Source organism: Triticum aestivum, chromosome 2B, assembly GCF_018294505.1.
Source record: "Triticum aestivum cultivar Chinese Spring chromosome 2B, IWGSC CS RefSeq v2.1, whole genome shotgun sequence".
Lineage (NCBI taxonomy): Eukaryota > Viridiplantae > Streptophyta > Magnoliopsida > Poales > Poaceae > Triticum > Triticum aestivum.
Window position 1 is genome coordinate 806,028,348 of NC_057798.1, and position 22,783 is coordinate 806,051,130.

The following is a 22,783-nucleotide window of genomic DNA, read 5'->3' on the forward strand; positions in this document are numbered from 1 at the left end:
CCCACAAATGGCCATCTATGCACTGATGAAAATGGTATTGACTTCGATCACAAGGTATACCGCTCCATGATTGGTTCATTATTGTACTTATGTGCATCTAGGCCAGATATAATGCTTAGTGTTTGCATGTGTGCCCAATTTCAAGCAACACCGAAGGAATCACACCATAAGGCTATGAAGCATATTCTTCGATATCTAGCTCACACACCAATACTAGGACTATGGTACCCCAAGGGCTCTACCTTTGATCTCACTAGATATCCTGACTCTGACTATGCTGGTGATCGTGTGGACCGCAAGTCAACATCTGGTACTTGTCATTTCCTCGGATGATCTCTGGTCTGTTGGTCCTCGAAGAAACAGAACTGCGTATCACTGTCTACTGCTGAAGCTGAGTATATTGCTGCTGGTTCTTGCTGTGCTCAATTGCTGATGAAGCAAACTCTCAAGGACTACGACATCAACATGAAGAACGTGCCTCTCTACTGTGACAATGAGAGTGCCATCAAGATTGCTCACAACCCAGTTCAGCACTCGAAGACAAAGCACATTCAGATTCGTCATCATTTTCTTCGTGATCATGTGTTGAAGGACGACATTTCTATTGAGCATGTGAAGACTGAAGAACAGCTAGCCGATATCTTCATAAAGCCCTTGGATGAGAAGAAATTTAGCAAGTTGCGATGTGAGCTAAATATCTTAGAGTCTTCGAATGTTCTTTGAAAAGGACACACATCCTAACACTTATGCAAAATTGATGACTTAGATGTGCAACACATGAAGAAACGTTTTTCTTCAACCAATGAAGAATAACACTCTAAGTGTGAAGAAATTAATGAAGAATTTGATTCTCAGAACCCTACGACAATTGTACGCGGTGTCTGAAATCATCATTCCTATACGGTGGGTCACGCCACAACAAAAAGTTGAAAAATCTTCAATTTGAGTTTTTCCTCAGTTTGAAATTCCTCAGTTTTTTAAATTCTTCAACTTTGGAAAATCTTCACTGTTTCCGTCGTTTTTTTTTCATTGGCTATATATATATATATATGGGTTTATGTCCTCTACAACATTCACTTATATCTATTTCTTCAAGTTGCATTTTCTGCTAAGTGAATGTGATCGGACCATTCCCCCTCTATGCTATACTCAACCCAATCTATTCACAAATTCTTCATGTGCGTTCTATTTGAAACTCGTTCAAAATCTTCACTGTGTCCTGTCAGCTGAAGAAATTGCGAACGGAACTTTAAAACTAATCCTATCCAATTTTTCGGTTTTGCCGCTCAAACTGTTCCGTATCCCACGATAGACTTATCTATTCACCCACGATCTAACATGATCTCCACTATTCAATACGTGGGTGACACATGTCAAGCGAATGAGAAGGGCCAGGGGCACGTTCGTCCTAAATCTTCGGGAAAACAGTTTTTCACTGCAACTATAAATACCCCACTCACCCTTCCTCACTTCTTTTACTCCGCTCGACCGCTCTCTCTCTCTCGCTCGAGCTTCTCAAACCCTAGCGCTGCCGCTACTCCATCGTCGCCAGTGAGGAAGAGCTTCACTGCCTCGACCTCGTCGCCGTCGTACTCCCGCCGGCCGCAGAAATCTTCACTCCGCCGCCGCCGCCGTAGCTGTCTTCCTCCGCCAAGTTAGGGCATGGAAGATCTGAATTGACGAGCTTCAAATCTACACTTCTCAGTTCGTTGTGTTCTTCATCAAGGGTAATTAAAAGTTACTTTTACTGCCCTCTTTGATTCAAATTTTCTTCACAAAATCTTCAAAGGTGTTTTATTCTTCGAATCCTCACACACAAAACACCTCGCTAGTCATCTGTTCTTGAGTCTTTTCCCTAAGCATCATTTTTCTTCAAGATTCCTCAATTGTGTGGATCGTCGATCTATACAACTCTGGAACCTAAGACAAAGTACGCTTAGTGAAATTCTTCAAGACTCATCTGGTCAAATTCCTCAAACTTGTTCATTTTGAAAACCTTCTGAGAACGCATATGACCTCTTCAAATTCCTCGCAACTATACTCTGTTCACAGGTACTCATGTCTGCTGCTGAATCACTAGGTTCTCATCAACTTAACTCATTTGCAGCGTTCCTTGAAGAAAAGTTGCATACTTCTTCAGAGTGTTCAATTGTTCAAATTCCTCATCTGAAGAACATGGTTGAAGGTAAGAAACCACAGAAAGGAGGAAAGAAGCCTGAGGTCATGACTGCTTTTGAGATCCCTGATGACATCTATAAGGACTATTGCACACCTGATGAGGCCAAGTTTGGCAAAGAAAACAAAAATCAGCGCAAGGTGCGCATACAGAGGTTGAAAGGAGATGGGCAAGAGAATGGAGGGAGTACAGATATGTAACTCCAAAGTACATGAAGAAATTTGCTCTAAATCCTCCATGCCCGAGAGCTCCATTAGCACCTGGTCAAGAAGCTGATCCCACCAGCCTCAAGCGTGGTGAGGATTTTCCCGAGGAATGGGCCAAGCGCCAAGCCAAGTTGGCTAGACAAGCCAAAGAAGCAGTGAGGAAATTTAATGAAGACTCTGCTGCTGTTGCTGCCACAAAGGCCTCTGATAAGCCTAGGAAATCTATGGCAAAGAAGCCCGCTCACAAGCCAAGTGCTTCAACAACTGTGCCCTCACGGCCAAGTTCCTCAGCAATGCCCTCACGGCCAGTATCTTCAATGCCCTCACGGCCAGTATCTTCAAAGCCCCCACGGCCAATTCCTCACGCTGCTCCAGCTCCTCCAAAGTCCTCAGTTGCTCCGACAAAGTCCTCAACACCTGTTCACCTGGCCACATGCCAAAGGACTACAGGCATCTCCATTGCCTATGGTGTCTCAACAAGTTCCTCAGCTGCACCAAATTCTTCACCAGGCCCCACTCTGCTGAAGACAAAGGCCACTGCTGGACGAGGTCCTCGGCCCAGTCCGAAGAAGAAACAAGTTGCCTTCCATGTGCCATCTGACGATGAAGCTGATGATGAAGAACTTGCAGATATCATCAGAGACAGGCAAGAAAGGGCTGCTAGAGCCAAAAGGCACAAATGTGCCACTGCTTTTGGATCCTAAGGTGATCCTCGACTACATTGATCTCTGGCACAAGGACCCAAACATTCCTATGCCTGATTTTCATCTGACACCTAGCCAAAGTCACGTGCTGACCCACTTCATCAATAAAGAAAAATGGAAATTTGAGAAGGCCAGGCAAATCAAGAAGGCTCAGTTCAGGAAAGAGAAGTTCCTGAAGAACAATGTTGTCAAAATGACACCTGATGAACTCCTCAAGATCCAGTCTGAGATCAAAACCCTCAGCGATAATTTCAATTCCTATTATGCTGATTGGCAAGGAGCCAAAGTCAGGTTTGTTAAACTGACTGAGAAGTTCACCAATATTGCAGCCCCATCGCAACAAGAAATTCCTCAAGCTGAAGCCTCTGCTCAGCAAACTGAAGAACATGCCAGCACCGCTGATGATTTTCAGCCTGCTGATGAAAATGCTAGTTCCAGAGCTGATGACTCCATTCCAGCTGCTGAAGAAACTGCCAGGGCATCCACTAGTGGTGCGCCTGAAGAAACTGAAGAAGCCAGGGAAACTGCATCAGTTGCGCCTGAGGAAATTCAACCAGATTCCTCAGCTCCTCCTGCGCCTACACCAACTCCTACCCTTTCATCTGCATCAGATGTGAGGAAGACCAAGGCTGCAGAGAAAGCTGCAGTGAAGAAAAGGAAAGCATCATCTGCTTCAGATTCTTCAGCTCCGAAGAAAATGAAGACTATGACCAGCTCTTTTGAGAACCCTATTGATGCTGTTCCAATTTCCACCATGACATCAAAGGACCTTGTTCCTTATGGTGTAGAATATGTGATCCCCAGCGGATCTGATGAAGAACATCATTCTGCTGCTTCGTCAGAGCAGATTGATGAAGAAATTGAAGTGGATGCGATCCCTTCAACTCCTGCTGCTTCCTCGCCCATACCTCAGTTCATAGCTGAAGAGGCTGGCATTGAAGACCTTGAAGATGAAGACATGGACATTGGATGCACCACGACTGTGATGAATGATGACTTTTGGGAAAGTCAGCATCCCAATTCTCCACACTTCACCCCGCTACAGCAAATACCTCAGTCCCCTGCACCAACTATTCAAATGGGATCTGAAGAAACTCAGTCTGTGCATGAAGAAATTCCAGCCACTAGTGCTGAAGAAACTGCTGCTGCTGATACCTTGAACATGCAGACTGCCACTAGAGAGGAACTAGAAATTCCTTAGCCTGAAGGACCTGAGATTGTGATTCCTGAGGTTGTGATGCAACTCACTGACACTCCTGTGCCCAAGCCAAAGGATCCATTCTCAAAGAAGCAAAAGTTCAAGGCTGCTGATTTCTTCAAAGAGCATGTGTTCTTCACTGATTATAATGCATATGATTCTGCTCGCATAAGGAAGAGGCATTTCTGGACTGCTAGTCAAGCAAATTTCTATTCGTCTGTGCGATTCGACAAAGACAAAGTCTTCGAGCATGCACACATTCCTCACGTGGACATGGAATCTCTGTCGTGCTTCGAGCCAGTCCTCAGTGTTCTTCACGATGCTGGATTACTGAATTTCAGCACTGACATCTGTGATTGGAATGAAGAACTCATTCTTCAATTCTATGCGATGCTGCACATCACAGGAAATTCTGAAGATGTGAACACTTGGGTGCTGGACTGGATGTCTAAAAATACTCACTACAAGGCACTAGCAACTGAATTGCTTCGTGTCCTCCCACTCAGTCCTCCCCTTGATGGTGCTCGTTGCATCTACAATGAACCTGAGCTTACAAATCATTACATGCAAGTGCTGATGAAGCCTTTGAAGCCAGGGCAGGCCCCACGAACCAAATTCCTCGTCAAGGAATTACTGTATGTGCCACGAACTGTCTATCACATTCTGATGAAGACAATGAGTCCTATCAAAGGCCACGATTCAAATGATGAAGAAGTCGTTGGCATCATAAAGAATATGCTTTTCAATATCATTCATGGCGTTCCCGTCAACTTCCATGATTTCTTCATGAGGACTCTGGCAAATATTGCTATGTCCCCATTTGAGCTGAAGCCTTATGCACCATGGAATATGAAATTCATCAGGACAAGGTCTTCACTCAACTACAAGACTGATACTCTGAACCATGGCAGTTTCTTGCCTCCAATTGAAGTCCTCAAAAGGACATATTCCTCAGCTGATGACAAAGGCAAGGCAACTGCTGTGATAGATGAAGGCATTCGTCCATTGGATGGTCAATTTCGCAAAGCTGCATCTTACTCCACCAATGATGACTCTACCACACATGATTCTGCCGCCAACACATCTGCCAAGCAAATTCCTCAAGCCACAGCTCCCAAGGTGATGACTGATCATGAGTTACTCCTCAGTCTTCATCAGAAAGTTGATTGCAATCATAAATGGGTCAAGCGTCAGTTTGGTTCAATTTTTCACAACATGACCTCAACCCACAATGCAGTGAGGAAAAACCAATACTACCTCCATGAAACCTTCAACCATACCTGGGCTGTGCTATCTCATATCTACAGCGCCGAAAATCTGTAGAGCATGGGTCTCTAGAAAGAATTTGACTGGTCTGCACCTCCACCGAAGAAATTGAAGAAGGTCAAGGTTCCTTCCTTGGAAGCCAGCTCCTATTCTTCATCGTGCGCCACTGATGAAAATGAAGACTTGGACGACACTGCGGCAGGCCCTACTACGACAACCAACCCCGACAACACTGGTGCTCCTCCATCAACTTAATAATCTTCAGGGCGTTAGTCCTCAGTTTCGATCCTTTTGGTCATTCGATGACAAAGGGGGAGAAATCTGAGTTAGTCTTCAAGCGGGTTTACTATATGGGCGTTTTTTTAAGTTACAACTCTCGCTCTTCTGAAACTTTTATTGGATCGAGTTGTAATCTTAAACCCGATGGTGCTCTGATACTTTTGCTGCACTGTGCTCTGATTTTGCATGCTTATTCCTCGTTAATATTATTGCTCGCATGCCGAATCTCTTCAGGCACCATATTTCATCATGCATTTCAAATTCTTCATACTATATGTCAAATGCATGTATGAATTACAAGATATAGGGGGAGATCTCCATGATTCAACTCTTCAAGTGTGCATTGCTTCAAAAGAAAATTCCTCACTACGCACATCTTCAGGGGGAGCTCTTCTATATCTTGCAATCAAATTCCTCAAAATCAGTACTTACACTTCATATGTTTATCCCCGTTGAAACCTTAACCTATATTGTCATCAATCACCAAAAAGGGGGAGATTGTAAGTGCATCTAGTGCCCCTTAGTGATTTTGGTGTATTGAAGACTTATAGGTTAAGTGACTAATGTGTTTATGAGTGTACACAGGTCTATAAGTCTATGAGGAGTTTGATATTTACAGAGAAAGTTGACCCCTAAAAATGAATATCTTCGACTGAAGATTTTGGTATTCCTGAAGTCTTTCATGAAGACTTTGAAAGTGAAGAAATTGGTGTGTCCGTGAAGACTTGATATTCACGTGAGGAATATGAAGCTTGAAGACTTTTGTTTTCATAGTTTTGTTTTTCTCTTTCTTGAGTCATAGGAAACATCGTACTGTTAAAGGGGGTCGAGGAAATACTAAGGAAAAATTTCCATGTGATTCTCAACTCAAAATCCTACACCTACTAATCCCTTCGAGTGAAGGCATGGAAATCTCATACAGTTCAGTCAATTTCTTCAGTGACAGAGACGAAGTTCTTCTGGTCGCTGAGGAATTTGTTCTGACTGAGGAGTTAGGAATTCCCCAGTGCGGATTACCTACACAGTGAGGAACATGATAGCCCTGAGGAATTTGAGAGTCAAATTTCCGACCGTTGCTGTGCTCTGCGCCAGCTGTCCCAAAATATCTTATCCACATAACGGTCATATCATTGAAGGGCATTTATGTCTTATCATGTCGGGCTACTCCCTAGGCTATAAATAGCTGCCCCCTACAACCACTAGCTGGTTGGCTGCTCCGAGAGAAACTGACACTTGTCATTTGAGAGCAACCCATCCTCCGAGGACTTTGAGCGAAAATCATCAAGTGATGAAAATCCAAACCCAAACATCCACAAACCCAAAGTGATTGAGCATCACTGAAGAGATTGATCCTACGTGGATCCGACGCTTGTTACCTTTGAAGACTGTGCTTCTTCCAGACGGTTAGGCATCATGGTCTAGAGCATCCAAGAGGAATTGTGGATCGCCGAGTGACCAAAGTCTGTGAAGGTTTGGAAGTCGCCTGAAGACTTACCACGAGTGATTGGACGCGGTCTGTGTGACCTTAGTTCAAGGAGAATACGGTGAGGACTTGGTGTCCTGAGCTGTGTGCTCAGTGACTGGGTGTCCGGGACTGTGTGTCCTCGAGTTTAAATACTCAGCCGCTCCAACTAGACGTACAACAGAGACAGCAGTTGGAACTGGTCTACCAAATCATTGTCTTCACCAACCTTACTAGTTCTATTTCCTCAACTCTTTCATTTCCTCATTACTGTGTTGAGTAGTTGTTCATATCTGTGTTTGAAGACTTTGACTGAAGACTTTCTCAATTTTCTCAGTTCAATTTCTTCAGTCTGTTTGTCTTCGTTTTGTGTTATCCTGTGTTTACACTTTTTGTACTCTGTAATTGTCTTCATTTAATCATGATGACTGTGCATGTCTTCTGTTATGCTTACTTCTGAGTACTTATTCCGCCGCAAGTAGTTCTTCACTAAGGAATTTCCTCACCAGCAAATTCCTCTGTGAAGAATTCATAAAAATCGCGTATTCACCCCCCCTCTAGTCGATATAACGCACTTTCAAGATGTATGTGGGGCCGACAAGGAAAGGTGTGAGCATAGCCACGGGATCGGAGAGGTTGACAACGACATGGGCAAGGGGCAAATGGCGGCGCACTAGTGGGAGGGATCAAGGACAGTGGCTGCAGAAGTGCCCGGAGGCGGAGAGGTGGTGGCCAAGGAGCTGAGAGGCTGGGTGGGGCTGGTGTCGGTGTCAAAACCGGCGGATCTCGGGTAGGAGGTCCCGAACTGTGCGTCTAAGGCTAATGGTAAAAGGAGGCAGGGGACACGATGTTTTACCCAGGTTTGGGCCCTCTCGATGGAGGTAATACCCTACTTCCTGCTTGATTGATCTTGATGATATGAGTATTACAAGAGTTGATCTACCACGAGATCGTAGAGGCTAAACCCTAGAAGCTAGCCTATGATTATGATTGTTCTTGTCCTACGGACTAAACCCTCCGGTTTATATAGACACCGGAGGGGGCTAGGGTTACACAGAGTCGGTTACAGAGAAGGAGATCTACATATCCGAATTGCCAAGCTTGCCTTCCACGCAAGGGAGAGTCCCATCCGGACACGGGACGAAGTCTTCAATCTTGTATCTTCATAGTCCAACCGTCCGGCTAAAGTATATAGTCCGGCTGTCCGAGGACCCCTTAATCCAGGACTCCCTCAGTAGCCCCTGAACCAGGCTTCAATGACGATGAGTCCGGAGCGCAGATTGTCTTCGGCATTGCAAGGCGAGTTCCTTCTCCGAATACTCCATAGAAGATTTCGAACACAAGAATCATGTCCGGCTCTGCAAAACAAATTCCACATACCACCGTAGAGAGCACAATATTCCACAAATCTAATCTACTGACAACTTTTCATAGCGTGACGTCACACCACACGGCCCGGTCTTTATTCAAACCGTTTTTCACAACCAGCAACTGCACATAATGCGAGGCGGTTTCCTTGACACGTCCTGTCGAAGTAGAGATCGTGTCCCCTTATCGCGGTATTCTTATCAATACGGGCATGGGTAACCCAACCGTGCCATCAATCGTGCGCTTGGGGAATAAGCAATTTTAACGGGCAAGTGGGGAGGCGCATAGTTTCTACCGCCTTTATAAGGAGATAGGGATTCTCCTCTTTCACCCACGCCTTCTCCTTCCCTTGCTCATCCATTCTCCCACGCTCGAGCTCTAGCGCCCAGTTCTCACCTTCTCCGTACAGCCATTCCAAACATGTCCGGAGCGGGAGGCAAGTGGATGGCCTCCTCCGTCATGGAGGAGGACATTACGAAGCTTCGGGAGGCCAGATACTTGGCCGCAGACATCGCGCACCGGCTCCCAGACGCAGGGTGGATTGTTCCGACTCCGGAACCCCACGAGAGGGTAGTGTTCCTCCCCCACTTCGTCCGCGGACTGGGATTCCCCCTCCACCCATTTGTCCGAGGGCTCATGTTCTACTATGTGCTAGATTTTCACGATCTGGCCCCTAATTTCATCCTCAACATCTCGGCGTTCATTGTCGTGTGCGAGGCTTTCCTCCGCATCAAGCCCCACTTCGGCCTGTGGCTGAAGATCTTCAACGCGAAGCCAAAGATAGTGGTCGGCCAGCAAGCGGAGTGCGGAGGTGCGATGGTGGGCAAGATGCCCAACGTCACCTGGCTTGAAGGCTCCTATGTGAAGACCGTGAAGGGGTGGCAATCGGGGTGGTTCTACATCACCAAGCCGCGTGACTCCAACTGGGCGGCGGCCCCCGAGTTTAGATCTGGCATCCCCATGCGGCTTACCTCTTGGAAAAGAAAGGGCTTAGCCTGGGGCTCGCCAATGGAGCTGACCGGACTCCAGAACTGCATCAAAAATATGATAGGCAAGAAGATCAAACTTGTCAATGTGGTCCAGGTCATGCTTTTCCGCCAGATCCTCCCGTGTCAAAGACGGGCATTCAACATGTGGGAGTTCGATTCGGCCAAACACCAGACGCTGTGAGAGCTCTTCGACACGACGCATAAAGACGTTTGGAAGGTGTTGTTCAAGGCCGCCGAAGTTCCTCCTCCCACTATCGAGGACCGCGGGCTCAGCGCAAGGCACCCTACCAATCCGGTAAGTTCTCTATCTTTCACGAGGTGTACCCTTCCTCAGTATGTTTGTGGGAGGAACCTAAGCCATCATACTGATTGAACAGGACTATGTGGCGACAGCGGAGCGGATCGACTGTCCAGCTCCGTTGCCCGAAGATCCAGCAACCACTCTCCTGACGGAGATGCTGGTTCCGGCACCCTATGAGGTGACGGAGAAGAAGGCCAAGAAGAAGGCCACGGGGACCAGGAAAAGTCTCCGGCGCAAGGTGGTCTCGGACTCATCGTCCGAAGACACCGAGGTGCACTCCTCCAACGACAACGAGGAGGAGGAAGAGGAAAACCCTCTCCCCCAAACTGAGGGGGAGAAGAAGAGGAAGGCCGCCCCTTCCGGGGACGCCGAAGGGTCCAAGAAGGGAAGGACCCTTCCTCCGGACCACTCCACAACGGCCGCCTACAGCGAGGAGGAGTGGATACCCAGGGCCAAGCCCCTGGCAAAGTCGTAAGTATCCGGATACCATAATACTTCTTGCGTGTTCCAGCTTTATGGCTTCTTATTATGTCAAAATATGTTTGTGCAGTCCGTCCAAAGCCCACATCGACCTATCCTCCTCGGATGGGTCCTTGAGCTCATCGAAGATGAACAACTATTCGCTCCCGACGGCCTCTACTCCCCGGCCCGCGGATGACACCGAGGTGTTATCTCAAAGGATACCGGGCCAGGGAGAGGTAGTTCTGGAGATGCCTCAAGGCGAAACCCCTGATGCCGGGCTCATGGGGGGGGGGGGGAAGATCCCCATAGATTCTGATGAGGGAGTCCGCAGCAAGCTTGGCCCCCAGCCGGATATTGCGCCGGAACCTCTAGTGGTTCCGGATTCAAGCAGGCAGCCCCTCGCCAAGGGGGGCGAGCCGCCTGTGCCGATGACCTCTATCCATCCAGAGGCATCAGATAACTTGGTGGAAGCACTTCAGAGTGCTTCCCTTGATGAAGGACATCGTACTCTTATGAGTACGGTGATTGCGAAGGTTCAATCCGCCAAAAGCGGATTGACCGAAGCCTGCGCCAGCCTCCTGATAGACTTTGAGGTAAGTAATTTAAATTGTGCGAAAGTATCACAGTATAGACAGTAACCCCTAATACTCTGTTTGGTGTTCGGAAAGAAGGGCCGAACAGAGTATCAAATATTATTCCTAGGATTCTAATCATATTATGTCTATGTGAATAAGCAGGCGTCGCTGCTGGCCGCCGCCGCCACTGCGGAGGTCTCCGGACTGAGGCGGAATCTGGGGCGGGCCGAAGAAGAGCTCGGCCTCGTGAAGAGGTAGCTCGAGGAGAACAAAGGTAAGTAATACCCCGTCTGAATGTTATATAAAGGAAAAAAATCATTGATGCTAATAGAAGCACCAATGTCGGTGGCAAAACCGGCGGATCTCGGGTAGGGGGTCCCGAACTGTGCGTCTAAGGCTAATGGTAACAGAAGGCAGGGGACACGATTACCCAGGTTCGGGCCCTCTCGATGGAGGTAATACCCTACTTCCTGCTTGATTGATCTTGATGATATGAGTATTACAAGAGTTGATCTACCACGAGATCGTAGAGGCTAAACCCTAGAAGTTAGCCTATGATTATGATTGTTCTTGTCCTATGGACTAAACCCTTCGCTTTATATAGACACCGGAGGGGGCTAGGGTTACACAGAGTCGGTTACAAAGAAGGAGATCTACATATCCGAATTGCCAAGCTTGCCTTCCACGCAAAGGAGAGTCCCATCCGGACACGGGACGAAGTCTTCAATCTTGTATCTTCATAGTCCAACAGTCCGACCAAAGTATATAGTCCGGCTGTCCGAGGACCCCTTAATCCAGGACTCCCTCAGCTGAAGCAGGTTTTAACCCTAGCATGTTAATTCCATGCCGGATGGGAGTAGGAAAGTGGTGTGTGTGTGTGTGTTTCTTGTTGCTTGTGGTGAGAGAGATGTGATGGTCCGCCACACGGACATAGTTGACGACGATGGCACCAAGGTCGGAGGTCAGATGTACACGAAATTGAGTTTGCTGTCAGCCGAACCACCCTGACAGTGAGCACGTCGATGCGGCACCGAGTGCCAGATAGCCCAAATATAGGCCACCAGGGACGCCTTGTCGAGCAGGCGGAAGCATTGCACCTCCTTAGCAGCGGCCATGCACATTCCTGGAGGGGGGACACAGTGGCTATAGAAAGGGTACAAGATAGTATCGTAAGAGAGACCCGGTGCGCCGACTGCCATATGCATCGCTACAACGTTTTAGGTCGGTATGGTGGCAGTTGCTGGTAATGTTTGTTACGAACGAGAGTGCCGATAGGAGGAGGGATGACAAATGCACGCATAACCATCAAACCTACCATCACGACCTCAAACCCCCTTTAATGGTAAAGATAAGTCTATTTTAAGCCGAGAAATAACTCTTGGAGTGAAATTTAGTCCGGTTTAAATGAGTGTATATGCAACGACTTTTAAATCACCCCCTTAGGCATTTTTTGAGTTGATGTGGCAAATGGATTAGATGGTTTTGACCGAAATAGATATTGTCCTCCAGCTGCCACAACCGCCTCTGACTCCCATTGCCTCTCTTTTTTCTAATCCCGTTGTTGTTTCAGGTGATTGGTGTGGTTTGTTAACACACCACTTTCATTATTCTCGGCCCATGCGTGATGTACGTGAAGAGCGTAGTAACAGTCCCCATAGACACTATACGACCAATGAGTTATCCATGAACACAGACATGTGTTAGTTATATTGTTAAGCAAGGTAAATACATAGCACACCATGTGGGGAGGTGACTATATTGTTTACCAGCAAAAACATGTCACGCTGCTTCAATAGGTGCAAGCTGGCCATCCAAAACAAAAAGCACAACAATCTCCCTGTGTTGTCACGCAGCAAGTATATACTTGGTTGGGAGATATCTAGAGTATGTAACGACTGTTTGCACTTTGCTAGATCTCTACCTTCTTAATATACATAGGTATTTGCAGACATCGGAGCAATTTAGGTGTCAGGTTGTTCATTAGATGCATCATTCCATTTGGTTAGCCTTCTAGCACCCTTGATTAGCTGAGCAAGAGGCGCCCTGTCTTGGAACACCAGTGCTCCATCCTCTGCAACAGACACTGGTCCGCCGCTCCAATTTGGTCCAACAAACCATCCCATAGCCGCTCCCCCAAGCAAGCCTCCTAGCTGTATGTGAATCAACCCAAGTATAAGCTAATCAACCATTTTATTTGATCTAAATTGTTGCCGAATGAATCATAAATTGTGTAGAGAGAATATTAATTAATCACCAAGGAGACCTACATGAGCCCAGTTATCAATGATGCGGTATAAGAGGAGGCCAATGCACTGTAAAAAAAACACATGAGATATGCATATGGGGGACAAATATCAAAATCAATCAAGTGAAAATGTGAATAATCGGTACGTACCAGGTTCATGAATATCACAAATGCGATTTCCTCTAGATTTTCTTGTGCCTTTTCCAAATGCCCCCGATGCCTCCACATATAAACAGCGTGCGCGCTAATCTGGCCATCAAGAGAAAAACATGAATGAAACAATGAGATCCCATATATCTATAAAACAAAATAGTTTCCCACCAAACTAATTCTCTCAACATGCACACATGCCACCTCAACATGCAACCGTGCAGAGGAAAAGATCCGCCTCAACATGCAAATATGCATAGTAAAAGACCCACTACAATAATTAGTACAATAAATCATTTTTTAAATTTTAGTCCTCATATCTTTAATCAAAATATTCATGTTTCATACAACTAAATCCATCAAAATAACCATATTACATGCCCCTTCAGCATGCATCGGCTAGTTAGGGAGTGTTTGTCTATCATGGATGTTGGTAGTAGCTTTGTATTGGTGCTCTACCACCTTATGTAGATCTAGCAAAGAAGTACTTGATCCTAAAATAAAAAGCTTTTTTTTTGCATCCATATAATCTACTTTAGTAGATTGGAACCTTTGTAAAAAATCAACATGGGCACACAACCAAGAGTAAGATGGGTACGCTTGCGCGCGATGAGAGGTACATTAGCTAAAACTTGGCAACAATCTTATGGCTTTGTTTTCTATATCAACGAGGTAGAGAATAAAACCTTGTAAAATGTTCTTGATCATCGATAACTATGTTGATCCGCATTGCAGATGACCATTGCATTTCTTGCATCCCAAATTTTTTAGAACACCGTAAGTAGGATATCATTGCATAGTTGAAGTACAAAGTTATGTGGTGGAATGAATTTCCATGGGTCGAAGTCTCGAAGAGGATGGTGTTGTGATTGATGTCAAAGACATACGCTAGTGCTGATATGTGCATGTGCTGCAGGTTCTGCCTTGTGTTCAGTCGGAATAGTCGGAATAGTAACCAGGTGAAGATATTTTCATTTTTCTTCTCCTTGATGGGATTACTATCATGTAATAAACTCTCTACTTGTTTTTGGCAGCATTCAGTCTAGCTATGCAAAATGCGGGACTGCAAGAGTGTTCCGTGCTCAGTTGCATCACCTTGAACATAACGATTTTAGTCTATCGAAGCTTTCATTACCCAAAAACGTTAAAAAGATTATCCATCAGTGTTATAATCAGTAAGCGGCTAGTTTGTGATAATGTCCTATTCGTGTCAAATTATGAAGCATTGTAGAGTTAAGCACATACGATTTTTGGTATTGTAAACAAGTAACGAAAGAACTAAAAATCGCATTTGGCAACAAAGAGGCATACCAATCCACATATTGCATCGGATGCACCAACAGAGGTTTTGGGAGTAAACAAATAACTCATCAGTGAACCTGTTATTGGTTCCAGGCATTAATGGAGAGTCAGTTATATATTAATACAGAAAGTAACATAAGTACATTCATGGATTCTTTTTGACATAGGATTATCGAAAACAGGTGAAGGACAAAGAAATAGGAGTACCTGACAGTGCTGAAGTACAATAAATAGCTAGAAATCTTGCAGGGCCAATAGCCTCTTCCACCATAGGCCCGATATCATCCAAAGAGAACATATTTAACTGCACCCATCATCGATCGCGATGACATAGACGAAGTTAGCAATCGGGCGCCATTATGTAGAGTAGAGATGATTGTACTCTCAGTTGGAAAAAATAAAGAGGAAGGAACACGTACTCCAATGTGGATAATACCCCCGTGTAGAAAAGACGATGTGAGCAGACGCCATATTTCCCCTTTTTTGATTAGGGCATTGTGCTTTGATTACAAATCATTATTTGTTGCATTCAACATCATTGGTGCATGACAATCCACACACAACACGTATAGATGCACTAGAATGAGTTTTCAGCGGATGTTCCACTTAATGAATAAATAGGCAGCGCTACTTCCGGTTGCTCAGAAAGAGAGAAAATAGGACATTTTCCTGGCAAACCTACCTTAGTTCCCCACACACCAAGCCTTCCTTTTGTTGCGGCATCCACACCATGAACCCTTCAATTCGAGGCAAGCAGAAAAAAAAATTAACATCAGAAATCAGCTGCTTTCATTTATTTGTTGAGAAATCAGAAGATTAAGAGAGGATGCTGAGAGTCAATGCTACCATTGGAAACCATGCATGCATGTAAAAAAAAGGAAAAGGAAACCACTCGATCAGTAACGTACATGAGGCAAACAGCGATGAGAGCATCGGTCCACCGCCTCTTCTCCCTGTCGCCTGGTAGCTCTTGGTCATTTGATGTGTCGTCGTCGTTCCCGTTCCCGCTCCCGGCGAGGAGGGCAGCAGCAGAAGTGCAGGCCAAGGTATTCGCTAACGCCCGGTGGTTGCGGTTGCGGGGCAGCGGTGGCGGCGACGACGGCGGCGGATGGGCATGTGGTCGTCCGAACCACCGGATGCTGCTGTTGCCTGCTGCCCGCGGCGAGGCGACGTGAAGGTGCCGCAGGGCCTGCCGCATCCATGGACATCAAAGTTCAGCCGAGAACCATGGGGTCCAGATTGGTTAAAGTGAAAGAGCGGGCATGCGCATAGATAGAAAAAAGAGTAGGTACGGGCGGCGAGCGGCGGAGGAGATGGGCGGCATGAGGAGGCCGCCTGAAGTAGTGGAGCCGGAGCAGCAGCCGCGTTGGCGTCGCCATGGCCACGGGCGAAGTAGACGAGATAGCCTACGTGTGTGCCTGCAGGCCGTTCGTTATGATCATCATGGTAATAAATATAATGTCGGCGGATACGGATCCACAGAAGGTTTTATTAGGACTGTTTCCAACGGGACTCTTTTGTCTAGGAAGGGTATTTCCGCTTAGATTATTAGTTATTAACTAGCAAAAGAGCCCGTGCGTTGCAACGGGAGAAAAAAATAGCAGACACTCTTAACCCAATAACCATAATATGTTCATGCCTTTTATTTTAGCGAGGCATCATTTTTGTGTTGCCGCTTATCCTCCTTCTCACCTTCAGTGGCCTCAGTGTTCACACAAACCAAAGTGTGTTTGAATGTTGTTTTTCCCCTGCCAGTTTGTTCAGAGGTGCTCATGTGTGGTTATCGATGTTTTCTTTCGTCTCTTTATGATTTTAGTGGTTGTTTATTTGCAATCCAGATCGTCGCGGTATGAAAAAAAAACGGACGTGCCCTATAGGTTACAAGTTTGCTTTTAAAATATTTAATAGGTAAAAATAACATCATATTCAAAGTTACGGTTTAATAGATATAGATAATTAAGAAAAATATTTGTTTGACTTAAATATCTTCCAAAATAATATTTTAAAAATATTTAACAAACAAAATAACGTCATATTCAGATTCTACACATTTTTCTAATCTATTTTCATATATAACATGTTAAAATCGGAGTTACAGTTTAAAAGATATGGATAATTTAGAAAAAACATGTGTTTGACTTGTATATAATCGGCGGGTGAATTATCTAATACGTCAGGAGGGGTTTCGTAAAAATGTAAAATAACGGTTCGGTTTGACTTAAGTGTGTACTGCGGGTTAATTCATAAAAAACGCAGGGGGTTTTCTGCAAAAGTGCGTGACGGACCGACGAAACCCAATTTGCTTTATTATTAGGTAGAGATTAATTCTACGTAGTCAGATCTGCGCTGCCCTATTTTTCTTTCTGAAAAAAAAGGAGATGATCCCGGGCTCTGCATCGATCGATACACGCAGCGCCGGCCTTTCCTTCTGGGCAGCGGCGAGTGCACGCTTGCCACGGGCACTCCTCTAGTCTAGACACTAGAAAATTCACAAATGCAAGCAATTTGTTATTTTTTCAGTGCTGATACTTGTTCCCTATATCTGGCCACGAACTAAATAGACCCAAAACACATGGATCTAATGTTTTCGGTGAAACCAGGGTACGTTATTATCAACATATTTTTTTGAGATGTTATTATCAACATACTTGTGTATCTTCTTCTTTTTTGCGGGTAACATACTTATATACATACTTGCGTATCGGCACTAAAATATTTATCTGTTACCAGTGTCTACTTTAGATGGATAAAAGCTTGTGTTTTCCATAATTCACTCTATATGATGCACATTTTAACTCTTCCTTTTGAGAAGTGGTGTACTTGAAGAACATAGTTAGACAAACAATTTGCTGTATGAACCATGAATCTGCTGTATGAACCTTGAATCATGAACAAAAAGCAGGCTTTAGTTACTCCTACATAGTTAACCAAGGTAAATACTATATATAGCAGGTGGCTTTGGACTAGTAACAATATCATAAGAAGTCTAGACTCTTCGGAAGTAGTACAACAGGTTTGCTCCAATCCATCGACTAGTCTCACAAAAACAAGTCAACTTTTGAGGCTGGAATATGCATGTGTTTCACTTTGCGAACAACCCTTCTTCTGTCTCAGTAAAGACTGTTTTTTGTGGTCTTATACCACCATTGGTTAGCCGAGCAAGAGGTGCCGTGTCTTGGATCACCTTCGTTCTATCCTCTGTAACACCTAGCTTCTTCCAATGTGGACCGACAAAACATTCAACAACCACTCCCGCAAGCAAGCCTCCTAACTGCATGTGAATCAACCCAATTATAAACTAATTAAGCATTTCATACAATATCTCTGAATGGATTACATGGATAGAGTTATTAATTAGGAGACCTACATGACCCCAGTTGTCTATGCGTTTCATTACATAGAGGCCAACGCCCTGCACACAAACAAACATATGAGATCTGCACATGGAATTCAACAAACGCATAGCAGAAAAGAGAAGACAAACTAAGCTTATAATCAAACGACCGAAGAAGTAAATCATTACGTACCACATTGATTACAACATCAAATGCAATTCGCCCTAAAGTTATATTTGCTTTCTCCAAATGGTTTCGATGCCTCCACATATAAACAGCTTGTGCACCAATCTGATCATCAAGATAGAAGGTAGTGTAGTGAGAAGCAAGAAAGTCCATCTTAATGACTTGGCCCGGTTACAAAATACAATGGTGGTAATCACAAGTAGGAAATATTTTGAACACACAAGTGGATTACGTGCCAGTTTATTCAAGATGTGCAATATGTTGTATATGGAGGTCACATAATTCTTTTAACATTTACCTTTAGAAGAAAAACATGTCATAAAGAAACCATGTGAGGGATACAAGATTTTGACATTCAGAATATATCTATATTATGCACGTGGGTTTTAACTTTTAAGTTGTTGACTAAATGTGTGGTGTGGCAATACCTATTAATGCAGAACAAATTACTTAGGTTCCAAGGCACTATATTTGGTTCAATAGAACAGGAGATCTCACACTTTTCATACAACTATCATCTTATAATAAACACTTTATTTCCATGCTTTTGATAGTCTGCATCCTATCTATGTAGAGGATGAGAGCGATCTTTGATTAGTTGAATCATGCACCTTGATGTGACGGTTTTAGTCAATAGAAGCTTAATTATAGAAAACCATGGGAACAAAGCCCATGTTCTCATCTGTAAGTGGCTAGTTCACAATAATGTCATATTCCTAGGCAAATTATAAATCACTATGGGGTTAAGCGGTTAAGTACAAATTTCTAAAAATGTATTATTTGCAATAAACGGACATACCAATCCACAAATAGCAGCGGACGCACCAACAGAAGATTTGATGCCAGCACAGTAACTCATGAGTGAACCTGTTATAACAATTTCGACAACAAAGAGTCGGTTATCACATGAACACTACAAAAATAGCAAATACTGTGCGTTATCGAAAGGGGAGAGGTAAAGGATGAAGAAACACCTACCTGCCAGTGCCGAAGTGAAATAAATAGTTAGAAATCTTGCAGGGCCAGTGACCTCTTCCACCATAGGCCCAATATCATGCAAAGCGAGACTATTTACCTAGCATGGATCATGATGATGATATATATGGAGTTAATTAGCAGATGCAATGAATTATCTAAGAGTGTAACATTAATGTCAACTGAAACAAGCAAGAACATGTACCCCAAGGTGAATAAGACCACCATGAAGGAAACATGGTGTCACCAAACGCCAGATCTGCCCTTTCTTGACCATCTCGTTGACCTTGAATCCATGGCAAAATCATCTCGGATTAGTTCAGCATTAATTAATGTTGACCTGCAAATACACTTGAATGGAGTTTGAACCCACAGATTATACAAACCTACCATAGCTCCGCATAGAGAAAGCCTCCCTCTTGCCGCTACATCCACGACGTAAACCCTTCGACGCGAGCGAGCATGCGAAAAAGGAAGAACAAGATTTCAACAAGCAGATGCCTAAATTAAGAAGCCACTTTGATTCAAAAGATAGAAGGATAACTAAAGTTTAACACTGGGCCACGTACATGACATTGATGGCGAGAAGAGCGTTGGTGCAGTCCCTCTTGTGAGTCTTCTTCTTGTTGCTTCCACTATCGATTGGGCCCATGGGCGGCGATTTCTGCTTATCCTCCGATGATGTGTCATCGATGAGAAGGCCAGCAGCGGAGAAGGACGCAGCAAAGAGCACGTTCGTGAGGATGCGGCGAGGGCGGGGTGGCTTGGACGACGAAGAATGCCAACGTGATCCTCCTCCAAACAACCGACTGTTGTTGGGTACTGCTCTTGGCAAGACATGAATTTGCCGCATGCCCTATAATTAAACATATGACTCAATTAGAACGCCCATAAAAGTAAATATACCAAGCAACCACGCACATGAAAGCGTGAAGGAGCTTGAAATTAAGTTGCATGACAAGTAATGTATCCAAATATGTGGCCCGGTGCAAGCAATCTGGTAACAGTAACATATGCAAGGAATATACTCTCCCCGCCTCAAAATAAATGTCTTAGCTTTAGTATAGAAACGTACCGGCGGCGAACCAGGGATATGTGCCGGAGGAAGAGGCTGGCTGATGGAGCGCAGCCGGAGCAGCAGCCGCGTCGCCATGGCAATGGGGACGGCGTTGTAGACAAGAATACCACGTACGTGCAGGCAGGCCTCTTGTATTGACGGAGATCAATTAATGTCTTGTGTATCTCGCTTAGCTTGGAACTTGGAAGTCAAGGAGGAAAAAGTTAAAGTTTTGCTAAAGCACATCTAGATGTGTTATAAGTATTGCACATTTAAATCCAATACCATTAACCTTACACAACGATTTGAGTTGGTATTTTTATTTATTCTCTTTCCATTTTATTTATACTTCATTGAGTCATTTAAATGTGCAAAAACTAGAGCACATCTAGATATGCCATAGACAGACCAAAAAGTTATACTTCATAACCATTTCGAACGGGACCGTTCATTTTACGAAAAGTAGTTTGTCTTTCCATCTGAGAGGACAGTCTGATTGTTTGGTTTTATTTTCTTTTTATATGCCGTCTCTAGCCAACTTACTCCTACTAGGAGGGCATCTTCAACGCCGACCCTCAAGCCATCTGTAACCGTTCGGACCACGCGGTCTAAATGTGTTGTGCTATCCAACACGGTTCTGTATCGGTCCACTCGATAGTCCGGACGCACTTTTCCTCGTAAACCGGAGACAAAAAACTAGGGCGGCTTTGCCCGACCGAGAGAGTGCCGACCGAGAGACTAGGCGTGCCGACCGAGAGAGCGCCGCCCGCGCCGCTTCCCGGTGCAGGCGACTGCTATGCGTCAAATGACACCCCGTCGATCCGCTGCCCTACCTTAATGATATGCGGTGTCAAGGAACCTATTCTGGCGCCACACGTCCGCCTGTCTGCTGCCCACCATTAACCATACTGCCGCGACCATTTCAATCCGCCCGCTATATAAACTCCATCCCCGGCCATAGCCACAACCATCCTCGTCTCTTTCTCCTCACAGCACCACCCCCGCCATGGTGTCCTCACGCTCAAAGCCGTCTGGGATAGCCTCTCGTCTGAGCATAAGAGGGAGACCGCGGCCATTGCTGCCGGTTGGCAGGCCGGCAGGCAGACGGAGGTAGACGACGTCCAAATGGAGGACGCGGCCGAGGACGAGGTGGCGCCACCCTCCTCGCCGGAGCAGGCTACACGGACATGGTGCGGGAGGAGCGGGAGACCAAGTTTATTCAAGATCGGCCAAGTATCTTAGGATTTCTGGTCTAATATTAGGTTCTCTTCCGATCGGCGAAGCATCTAAATTAGTTTCTCTCTACATAGAAGGCCTGGGAAGATTATTTGAAGCAATGACGTTTGATGCAGTTTGTTTACATCTAACGAGTGGCCCTAAAGAGTCTGCATATCATTATCTGAACGCGGTGACCAATTTCTCTTTGATAAACATCGTTTCAAAACCTAGATCAGTTGAGGGCAAACGCAGTTAGAAACTCAGGGCAAAGAGTAATACCGTAAACGTGTGCTGGGCTAAAACACATGCGCAGAGGGCCGATGTAACCTCGTTCTTCAGCTTGTACTTCAATTGCCGGCCGCGGCGGACGGCCGACCTGCCGGCTAGCCGCCGCAATGGGAGAGACGAGAAGGAGACGCGAGGCGTGTAGCGTGTTGCGTTACTTGCGTATAGTATGTAATCGAACGGCCGAGCCTGCGGCGTGGATGGCATCGTATGCCTTCACATTTACCTGTGGGCTTCTTTTGTTTTTTGAGAAATAGCTGTGGGCTTTTGGTTGGACTATTGATGTTTTATATTGAGTTTATGGGCGGAGGCAGTAAAAAAAAGAATTTATGGGCTGAGAGGCTTCTGGCCGGTGTGGTACTAGCTTGATGGGTTCAACTAAGATTTTCTACTGGGTTCATACCATCGCGCCGTACGTGGACGTGGCGGAACAGAAAGGAGCTGCTCAAATCCTACTGCTCCGCCCTCGACATCCATCGCTACCGCTGGCGGTACCACATCCGTCAAGCGGAATTACAGGCCGCCTACAGGGAGATTGTTGAGGCAGCAGACGAGGTGTTCGGCAAGATCGATGACGAGGAGGACAACTTCAGCTCCACAACGGCCGCGCCCCGCCGCCACGACCACGAAGCCGACACGTGTGCAGCGCCGCCGACAGCAAGAAAGAGTAGTGCATGGTAGTTCGCCGTCGCTTAAGTCCCAAGAAGGCCATGGCTCCTTCCCTTCCGCTGAAACTAAGTTTGGCGGAATGATCATCGTCGGCCAATTAGCCGGTCAGGCTGCCGTGGTGGAGGTAGAGCTGGAGAGCACCAAGGCGGAACTGGAGAAGGCGAAGGCAAGACCGGAGGCTTCACTTCTCGAGGCTCACGGTCGGACATGGGACGGGCGCCGATGATCATTTAGATTAGGTTTAGAGTAGGATTCAATTAAAAATTATCCAAAATTTAATGAATTTCATTTGGTTTATATGAAAACCAGCTGGTTCGCATGAATATTATCCGCTTAGTTGAAACTCGGCTTGAAATGTATGCGGATAATGTTGGA

General features: G+C 45.4%; 2 protein-coding genes across 2 annotated transcripts; both read right to left on the reverse strand.

The window, feature by feature from the left end:
* Positions 1–12,811: 12,811 nt before the first annotated feature.
* On the reverse strand, positions 12,812–16,062 carry LOC123039741 (RHOMBOID-like protein 10, chloroplastic). The gene is made up of 9 exons (XM_044462770.1): positions 15,976–16,062; positions 15,592–15,872; positions 15,366–15,420; positions 15,103–15,183; positions 14,891–14,987; positions 14,693–14,760; positions 13,382–13,480; positions 13,254–13,298; positions 12,812–13,136 (listed from the first exon to the last, which is right to left on the reverse strand). Exons 1-9 carry the CDS (start codon positions 16,060–16,062, stop codon positions 12,948–12,950), a joined length of 1,002 nt encoding a protein of 333 aa, XP_044318705.1. The 3' UTR covers positions 12,812–12,947.
* A 1,566-nt stretch (positions 16,063–17,628) lies between these two features.
* Positions 17,629–21,872, reverse strand: LOC123042944 (RHOMBOID-like protein 10, chloroplastic). Its single transcript, XM_044465288.1, has 10 exons — positions 21,734–21,872; positions 20,255–20,437; positions 19,749–20,035; positions 19,570–19,624; positions 19,385–19,465; positions 19,183–19,279; positions 19,004–19,071; positions 18,211–18,309; positions 18,051–18,095; positions 17,629–17,954 (listed from the first exon to the last, which is right to left on the reverse strand). Exons 2-10 carry the CDS (start codon positions 20,330–20,332, stop codon positions 17,766–17,768), a joined length of 999 nt encoding a protein of 332 aa, XP_044321223.1. The 5' UTR covers positions 20,333–20,437; positions 21,734–21,872; the 3' UTR covers positions 17,629–17,765.
* Between the last annotated feature and the right edge of the window lie 911 nt (positions 21,873–22,783).